This window comes from Cladophialophora yegresii (genome assembly GCF_000585515.1).
Source record: "Cladophialophora yegresii CBS 114405 chromosome Unknown aczIN-supercont1.1, whole genome shotgun sequence".
NCBI classification, from domain to species: Eukaryota; Fungi; Ascomycota; class Eurotiomycetes; order Chaetothyriales; family Herpotrichiellaceae; genus Cladophialophora; species Cladophialophora yegresii.
In genome coordinates this window covers 4,542,328-4,552,284 of record NW_006913045.1, presented here as the reverse complement: position 1 = coordinate 4,552,284, position 9,957 = coordinate 4,542,328, and the positions used below count along the sequence as shown (strand labels likewise).

Sequence of the window (9,957 nt, the reverse complement as noted above, 5' to 3'; positions counted from 1 at the left end):
GAGTACTCGTACCGAAGTCCTTCTTTTGCGTGGACCTCCGTGTCTGCTGTGACTGATTGATGATTGTCGATTGATTGATTTCTCGGACGGCGAATCCCCGCCCAAGCGGGCCCGCTGCGATTCGCGAAGCCGCTGAAACAGCGACCCTCAGCAACAAATGTTGCAACCAAAGTCAAGGATTGGATTCCTGGCGGATAGAGCGCACGGAGTACCCGTCCGAGTACGGACTTCACAGGATGGGGTTCTGTTTCATCGACTGGCGCTTTAGCAGGCAATTTCTCTGCGAGGAGGAGCCAAAGTAGCTGATGGAACGGACCGTCACGCCGCTCCATGTCGGTCGAGGTGCTTGCCTGGCGTTATGCCTAGGGTACCCAGTCCGGGGTACCGAGCACTGTTTACCCCTCCCGCCATTATTCCAGACACAGGACTCCTCCATCCACAGTCCTATGACTCCGTCTTTTGGACTGGGTAGTCGGGCAGGATGCCGGCTCTTCTTCGTCCGTGCCGACACGTCCGTGGTCCCGTAACTGGTGCCTCGAAAGGGTCAGGATCTTAGTCAGGAGTCACGCTCCATTGACGTTGACAGCTCCTCGTGCACAGAAACACAGGCCACGTCCGGCTTAAAGCGGGATACTTACTCATGCCTAGAAAGGTAAGACGTTGCTACCAGACAGCCACGGCGTGTCCGTAGATCTACGTAAACAGTACATAGTAGAGGTGTCAACCGTGGTGTCGAAATCTGACAGGTCATATGCGCCAAAGGCCCTTGGACCAGGCTGGCTGGCGTAGCGGGAGACACTGTTGCCAACCAAGGGTGTGCATGCACGCGTCTTCCAATTCCGTTCGCCCTGTTTCCCAGGGACCTGCTGAGTCAACTGGTAGCCCCGCACCGCTGTGTAACATTATTCAAGGCGGCAACCCAGTAGCTCACCCTCAACTGGGCGCACGGGGAATGAAGTTGGAGACGATCTTGCGTTGTCACAGGGGCAATGGTGGACAAGGGCGGCCAGTCGGCTTGGAGGCGAGGCAGGGGTGGCGCCAGGGGATTGCGGAAATGTATGCCCGCGGACGCACTTGGGTGTAGACAGGCAGGGGGTACACAGTACTTTTGACTGCCCTGTGTGCTCTGCGCGGATTCCCCCAGCCTACAAGGTCACCTAATTACAGTATCTGCATCGCGCTTGGCTTCGGTGGCCTTTGCCTCCCTGAGGCCCTCCCAGGAGTGACCTCGAGTCATGCATCTTCTATGCAATTTTTTTCGTGCTAATCTCGAAGATGGGATGCTGAGCGGGAGTCGGTAATTTTACTCAATCCTGACTACGGAGCACATGCTCAGCACGCTGCTGCAGCAGCTCCATCATCACGGTGCTCGACTTCCTCTCGAAGCATCACAGCCGCTTCCCACCTTCGCCTTGTCTGTCGTCGACTCCCTACACCTGCGTCTTCGATAGGATTCCTCCGCTGAGAATCGCACCATTGCCATTTACGAGTACTGTCCACTCTACCCCTGCCATTCTCATCTTCCGGGTGTGCAAGCCTCGGCCGTCACTGCGCAGGTTGCCACCAACAAAGTTGCGACAACCTGAACTTTGCAGGGTATCCTGGACTGCTACCCTTGTCCGCTGTCTGTCACGTCAAAGCCACCTGCTTTTCTACGCGAGGTCAGATGGATATCGTTTCCGAACCGAAGGCAGCGACAGAATAGCGCGACTGCGATTGTACTCCGTACACACCTAGTATTATGTACGCGTCATCGACAGCACCCACTCACCACACTCGGTCACTCTTTTCACACTCACATCACTCGCACCTTGTAGCAAGAGTAATTGCATCTCCAAGCGACGTTCCCATATGTGGCACGGCACGGGGAATTGGTTGAGACCATCCGCGCCTCGCATTGATTCCCTGCTCTCCCTATGGCCCTACCCCTTCCTGCTCAGTTCCAGACAGGCCTACACACTTCCCCGAGTAACCGATGTTACACAGTGCTAAGCATTCGAGCAGCATCCACCACACTATACTTAAGACATGCCTGGCTGGGGAACTCGGAAGAGATACGCACGCGAAATTGGCCACAAATGCTACGACGACAACAGATCCTTGACTCCGGCAAATAGGCAAGCCAAGTCAATGCAGATCACGACTCCACATACTGGAACGCGAGTTCGATGTTCCTAGACGCGATGGCACAGCGACCTGCTTCGACTCTCAATGCGCACATGGGTTATCCTCTTTTCTCTCCGGACATGTATTCGAGAACCCCACATCTTCACGGAGATCTGGCGTGGTCGGCCAACTCGAGATACCTCAACGTTCGTGACGGGAAAGAGGTTATCACCCTCCCACTGCAAGTATAAGGTACGTCCACACATGCGGCCTTGCCGTATGCGTCTCGCTTATAATGCGTTCGTGGGCACCATCCAAATCTGTATGTCTTAATTGTGCATGACCAATCACTTCTCTTTCCCGGGCCACAAGCAACGCGAGCCGGCAAAGAGGAGTCACTGTCTTGCGAACCACGGGCTTGGTAAGCCATATCCGGCATCCATATCATCGAAGCACGAGAATCGCACGTTGTCTTCACGGGAGGGGCAAGAAGTTCTCATCCGAGGTGATTGACATCATCAGAGATTGTTTGGCCGTCCGAGTACTTTGGCCCGTGCAGGACAAGGCTGGCATCGACCTGGATCAACAGCCGTTACATCCATGCTACGGGCTCTATGCGCGAGTAGCTGCGGTGACCTGATGTGTGGTGGTAACTTACACCAAACCGGATGTCCAGTACAAGGTCGACCGTCCTTCACCCCGCCGTGTCCTCAAGCTTAAGCTGATGCTGAGGCCCCTATGAGTCTTCTCCGCGACTTGGTATACGGAGGAAACAATTGTCACTTGCAGCATGCGCGATGGATCCTCTTGGCTCTTTGTGAGGGTTGCCTAACTTCAGCCCCTTCTCCGATCTCCAGACAGGAGCCAGAGAATAACGACAACCATGGGGAACAAAAGAAGGTCATGTTGGATTAAAAGTCGGCCACAGCTGTTTTCCTGGTGTATATTTTCGGATCGAGTTGAAGCACAGAAACCATGTCTGTTTCATGATACCAAACCGTGGCTTCGGGGGGCGAGGACACCATTGGGCTCTATAAGCCGTCACAGTCACTCTTACAATGCGATCACGATCTGATTGAGACCGTTGAGTTGCATGTCGCTTCGTGAGTTGACCATTCGACGAAACGATCGCCGTGCCTTTGCCTGTTATGCTGCATATTGCATACGAGGGGCTCCGGCGAGTAAGAAGCGAGTCTTGGTGGTCATCGGCATACCTAGATTTTGGCTCGAAGCTCGGCTCAGCGATAAGCCTCCATATTCTCAGGGCATACAGGGCAGGCAGTTTCATCCTCACTGTCAGCGTTGGCACTGACCTCCACGTTCTTCAAGACATCTCGGCGGATACCTAACTGGGCTATAGTGGGTGCGTGACGCGATCTCACTGATAGCCCGTCCACTGTTCTCATCGCCATGGGTTCCTCCGTTCTTCCTGGTTCTTGCGAGGGCAATATTTTAAGCTCAAGGTCATGAGAAAGCAGGGCTCGACGTCCTCGTATGTTCAGATTACCCCGCTACTGTATCAGATGCATACACCGCGGGGCAAACCAAGAGGCACTAAAAGGCACATCGAGCCGTACTCCCTCCAGCTACATGTACATCTTCCCAGCCACTCCGCAGCGCGTTGGACAGATACTGTACCCCGCAAGCGAGTCGGCTCGGACCCAACTCGCTACAGTGAACGACTACACAGCATGCGCAGGTGAGGTTTAAGAGAATTTGAGGTGTCTCTCCATGCGGAATATGTCGTGCACAGCACATACGTTCCAAGCACAAATATATGCCCTTACCTTACGCGCTAGACTCTGTTACCCAACGTGCCCCCTGGTACTGTGTATCGTCAGTCACCCAAGGCACAGGAGAATACGGACATGCGCATTCCATGCACAGTACCGCATACGACATTCAAAGGCCCTGCATTCCCTCACTACCGTGACAGGATCTACTGTACGGGGGGGAAGGGGGGCACCAATAACCATACCGACCCTTATCACCGGCGCACATCTTCGTGCCCCTCCACCCACCCGCCACATACGCAAGCAGGTGTGACACTGTGGTGAATTGCACATTCATCCCCAACGCTAGAGCAAAGCTTGGTACCTCTTGACCAAACCTTGACTTTGAGCTTATCTCGCATGCGGGGGAAACGGCCAATGAACGTCCCAAAGTGATAAAGCCGTCCACCCCTTGCCCTGTGCCTTGTGCCCCTCCCTTTACTCCGTACACGCGCCACTATCCGGGGTATGTAATGAAGCACGTACGATACTCGCACTGGAAGCTCCTGCCTACTATGTACTCCGTACAATGCGCCCGCGTGGGCCTAGTACGGTAGATATCGTAGATACTGTAATTAGTGAGTCGTCGGACTTTCAACTCGCATTTGCCATTAACATCCCGCATGCGTATGTAATTATACTTAGAGACACAGTGTACAGTGTACATCATCCTGTAATCAATGCTTCAATTTCCTCCCAGGTACAGTAATGCATCCCAATCCGACGCGACGCGATGCGCATACTACAGTACTTACGAGATATGTCGCCCCCCGTCAGACTATCTGACTGAGATGAAGTATGCCCAGCCAGCGGCCAAGGCTGACTCTGACTCTGACTCCGACTCTGATAACAATACGAGGTGAGCTGGACGTGTTACAGTCTGGCTGGCCAGGCGCACGAGAGCGAGAGTGAGAGTGATGAGTCTCACGTCTAGCCGCCCATCAGAACGCACGCAATCTCACAGAGACTTTTACGGATTAGGTTTAGGGCATGCCATGACCCGCGTTTTTGGACCTTCATTTCCTCAAAACTCCTGCTCCTGCCGCTGCTACCCACTGCCTGTTCTTTCTGATCTCATGTTATCATGCATGAGCATGAGCACGAGCACGAGCTTACGCCACGTAGGAGTAAACTGTTTGCTCGTACTCGTGTAGCAACCACTAGACGGGGGCCGTTACATCGTAAGTACCAAGTATTATTCTCGGGGATGAGGATGAGGACGAAGACGAGGACGTGGACACGGGATTCCTGTCCGCTCATATCAGGCTATCCTTGTCTACAGTATTGGTAGTGGCTGACTCGTAAGGGCTCGACATGCTCCCATGCTCGTATTGCCTTCGTTAATTCCCTTATCTTTGGGAAGTGTGGGCCAGTAGAATGATAGAACACAACAAAATGTCCGCAGGACGAGTAGTTGCAGGGTGATAGACATGCAGGGTAGTCGGTTGAGTCGATCGGGGTCGTCGATCTGTCGATCCACCCCGCTGGTTTGCATGGTATGCGACGTACGGTCCAGTTCGGTCTGGAGATGATTAGCATTTTCGAATTCCCCGTCGGTGTCCGCGTATGGAAAGAAGTTGTTGATATAAGCGCGTTGTCTCGTGGCTTGTGAACACGGAGGGCGATGTTCGGGAGCTCCTTCGGATAGCCGAATCGACGTTGACACAGACACAGACAAAGACACAGCACACACAATTTCGGGTGAGTTCGTGAGGCTTTAGGGCTGAAGATCTTTGCGACACGCTGCACTGCTGTCGTTGGGATACCGTGATCTTCGATCTGTGGCTGCGTACGTACTCACAGCAAACAAGTCGCAGCTCGGGACTTTCCATTCTAAAGTGTAAGAGCTGGTCTGATATCGATATCTCAATCAACCAACGTTCAACTCTCGAGACCCGTTCTCGACTGCAAAATGACAGTCCAGACCAAGGATAAAGTGAGCTATGTCCATTTTGGACGCGGCGGTGCAGGTATGTTGGCATTGTCTTACCCCTTCGCACACATTATGGCACTCGCCACTTTCCCTTCCTGTCTAGAACCGTTCTCTGACTCTCGAGCAAAAAGGAAACTGCACCGACGCACCAGCGAGGGACGCACGTCGCCCGCTCTGGGCATCTGACTCGAAATCTGCATCCACACCCGCTCAGTTCAACATAGGTCGACGCTATTCGACAGGCATAGGCGGCACGGGAAACTTCTCATTCCCAAGGAAAGTCGACGACGCCAAGGACGCAGAGGGCAAAAATGAGGACATGGCGCGGTTGCTATATGACCGTTCGGCGCCCGGGATCGTCCTTGTCGAGGGTGGTCATCATACGGGAATAGGTATGGCATTTGCGCTTTTAGACTGCCAGTCGATTTCGGGTTTGCTGACTGATGCTAACGTGGAGCGTTGTGACATAGGCGGCTTCGCAAACAGGTATCAGCCCACCGACCTTGAGGACCAGGAAGCACGGCTGAACAACGAGAATATGCGGCGACAAAGTCTCGCGGGTGTGGCACGGCGGAGGGCAAGTATGGCTATGTCGACTTGTTTGCCTTTGAAAGAACCGTGTAGTCGCACGGGTAGTCTAGCATCAATGCGTTATTTCGTCATGGGCATGGGACGAACACCGAGCAAGGTCTGATACCGGTGGAGGAAAGGAAAACGTGTCCCTCAAAGTGGAATGTGTCGTGTGATGTTCCATGATCAAGATCAGTGTGCAGATTGGCGGTTCGGCAGATTTACCGCCATGTAAGCTCTACTGCTCAAACACGGAGTGCGTGTCCGACATGCAGCCTTATGGTTCGGGAACACGCTTAAGGGCGCTGGCTGGCGTTGGATCGGAAGTGTCCTGGTGACAAATGTTCTCAACTCTGAATTTCCGGTTGACGTTAAACGGAGAGCCAAGTTGTGGCGTTCGGTCGATATCATGTCTTCCACATCTCTTGTAATGACCAGGAAGAGACATCCACTGTTGCATTGCCCTCGCTGACTGTGATTTGCTGCGCTGCTGAAGGGAAGGGTCCATTCGCCCTCAATCTGTATGTAAGCGTCGACCCTGAGCAAGCGGGCTGCTGTCGACGTTTCTGAATTGCGCTCAAACTGTCAAGTTGGCAAGTTCGGGCAGTGACTACGCTCGGCTGGTCTATTTCCCAGAGGTTTCTGGATGGAACCTGAATGTTTGATGTTTCCGGCTTGCAGTCATACGTGGAGCCATAGTGTGATCTTGAAAGCTTCCGGCAGAAATGGGTAGACCGCGATGCTGAGGCTGGTGTGTTCATCGTACGAAAGGCCATAAGCGGTAGTGAAAAGACGCAGCTATGCCAGGGGTCGCAGTCGAGGACGCAGTGCGACCTCACGTTTTGGTCTTTCTACAGCGACTGGTTCGCAAGCGCTGAAGACGCAGTCTCGACCCTAGAAGAGCAGTCGCGACACAAGCGACTGATGTCCATGCGTGAAAAGGGTGTCGTGGACATCGCCAGATCATCAATCGTCCCTGTAATTGTGCTCCAGAGTCTCGGGCTTTCGTTGTCTCGAAGGTGCAATATCGCCATTTCGCATCCCGACCTGAGACGGCAGCGTTTCGACATGCTCGAGTCTTGCGATTTCCAGGTCGAGGTCGAGGTCTGGAGCACCAGCCCTGCTTGTACTTGACCGTTTCGGTTGCGAAGTCCTTGTCACATCGGTGTTGATTTTGGTCAAGTCAACGAAGTCGGCGATATCGGATTCACCATTCAGTGGGGAAGATTTGCGCTTCTCGTCGCTAGTAAGCGGAAGTGAGGATTTGTTGCCTCCACAAAGTGCACTAGTTTCCCGAGGATGGCGAACTCCAACTTGAGCTTGATCGAGTAGAATGTTGGTTTGGTGATCGTCTCAAGGATATACAGAGAAGCACATTCCAGACCCAGGAGACCCAAGTCCATGACAATGATCAATATGTTGATGGCCATGAGTTGATACATCAGTCTCTTTGTGCTATCCTGGACTGAAGTGCGGAGGATGCGAATGGTCTCGGCGATATAGATTGACGACAGAATGACCTCTTGTAAGAAGAAACCACACATCTGTACTTTCTCCATGACGTTGTATCCACTGACATAGACCTGTGGATGGCTGTCGGTATTTGAGCCGATGGTGAGGACAGTCGTCGGGACGTGGAGGACAATAGCATTGACGATAATCATCCATTTGGTGTAACGGAGGATCTTGTCGCCTTTCTCGCCGGTGACAATAAGATGAAGGCGCGACCAGAGCACAATTGCTTGGCCCGTCACCATGGGATACCATCCGATGGAGAGCAGGAAGACCGAGAACCATCGTGCTCCGCCGGTAAGGATCGAGAAGTATTTGAAGAGAAACCCGACAGAGTAGGGAACAATGCCCCAGCCGGAGATGACCAAGCTCCAGAAATACAAGCCCTTGAACTTGGCGAATGTGCCGAAGATGAGAACTTGCAGTTCGACCACATTGTACAATGCGAGGCCGAGGAAGAATGCGATTAGGACCTTGAGGGTCAAGCTGTCACCTTCATAGCCACCTTCAATTCCCCGGCCGGCTGATGAGTATGAGCTGGACGATGCCGTGGCGCTGGATGACATTGTTAAACCAGAGACGACACGGCCCCCCTCGGCGTCGACTGGTGTCGTCGCATCAGCGCAGGAGTCGAAATTAGTGTGAACTGAGATTCGTCTTGTAGCGCCAATGACCACCTCCTCTTTCTCGGCATGGAAGGAGCTTTGCTGGGGCTGCTCGGCGCATCTTGACGGAAGAAGACCTTGCGTGTGGAGATCTTAATCACTGCCGATCATTGACAACCCCGCGACGATTCTTGCGTGAAAATTCTTGGGTTGCGACGATGTGTGTGCGTTCCAGGAGCTTATTCCCTGCTTGGGCAGTAGCTAATTGGGGCCCCAGCGCCCGTACAAGTGCTACGAGTAACTAACGAGCCGCTGAGTCCCAGGCGCACTACGTCATACACCTATCATGCTGGTCACGCTTCTTCCCCAGATTCTGGGCGGTGGAAGACGGAGGCTGAACCGATTTATTGTCGTTGGCTGCTTGAGCTGATAGATATCCGCATAAGGCTGTATCAGCTTATCGTGTCCCCATCAAGGCGGTGTCGATTGCAGACTTGGCCCAAGAAAGCAGAGGGAGGATTCAAATCAGAATGAACGCCGGAAACATGTTGCAAAGAGCCGTACATTTCCCTACGCGGCTCAACAGGCTTTGGCGGCTTAGAGCGTAATGAAAATGAGGGCAGTCCGATTTTCCAATACTCCTCTCAGATGGCTCCAAGTTCATTCAACTCTCACGAGCTGGAAAGCGTCAATGGCGTGCGCTTGTCACTGGCAGTGAAATCGAGCCCACTCTGGAAGTGGCATTCAGAGCCGTGGTCAAGGAGATGCCATTGACACTCGCTGCCTTGCATGCGTCTCGTATACCGACCCTGCTTGCAAAGTAGAGCCGATTCCGAATACTGCTTCGAGCGTTTGACAGACTACCACCTAGATATGCTCTTGGCAGTATATCACCCCAGCCGAGAGGCTGTATTGAAGATAGAAGAATTCCTTTGTACCAGCCTGGCAATGATGGAGCTCGAGCTGGTTGCCCTGGATATCAAGGTTCGGAGGCGAGACAGCGGGATTGTTTGCCAGTGCCACGGATGGTATCGAATAGGTGACTGGAATCGGGCAACTTCAGTGCCTGGTTGAGCGCCCACGAGGCTATAGATGGAGATGGTCGCAACGGGCTCCATTTTCATGGCAGACATCGGACAACTCGACTTTGAGCTGTTTGCCAGGCTTCAATCTCGACCCAGTTTGATGAACGAGGAAACTTGTCGCGGAAATTACATGAACACCCAACAGAGGCAATGACCCAGGAGTTGACTTGATCAGCCATATCCAGCTCCCCTTGTGTTCTCTCTATTTTGCCGACGATCGTCTCTTTGCCGCGAATCTTGCGGCAAGGAACCCTGGCTCAGTACCTCGAGCCAATTACTCGCCATGACTGGGTGTTGCCATACACCGTCTCTTTCGCGTTCGCCCACCACTACGCCTGACGATGCCGGGCTCGGACTCCTTCGTGCGTAGTAAG

The 9,957-nt window shown here is 53.2% G+C and overlaps 2 protein-coding genes across 2 annotated transcripts; one reads left to right on the top strand and one right to left on the bottom strand.

The window, feature by feature from the left end:
- Nucleotides 1-5,790: 5,790 nt before the first annotated feature.
- On the top strand, nucleotides 5,791-6,505 carry A1O7_01635 (uncharacterized protein; the record flags this gene model as incomplete). The annotated part of the gene is made up of 3 exons (XM_007755671.1): nucleotides 5,791-5,848; nucleotides 5,943-6,203; nucleotides 6,282-6,505. The coding sequence occupies 3 exons, from the start codon at nucleotides 5,791-5,793 to the stop codon at nucleotides 6,503-6,505; spliced, it is 543 nt and encodes a 180-aa protein (XP_007753861.1).
- Nucleotides 6,506-7,347: 842 nt separating this feature from the next.
- A1O7_01634 (uncharacterized protein) lies at nucleotides 7,348-8,459 on the bottom strand (the record flags this gene model as incomplete). Its single annotated transcript, XM_007755670.1, has 2 exons — nucleotides 7,348-7,624; nucleotides 7,690-8,459. The coding sequence occupies 2 exons, from the start codon at nucleotides 8,457-8,459 to the stop codon at nucleotides 7,348-7,350; spliced, it is 1,047 nt and encodes a 348-aa protein (XP_007753860.1).
- Nucleotides 8,460-9,957: the final 1,498 nt, after the last annotated feature.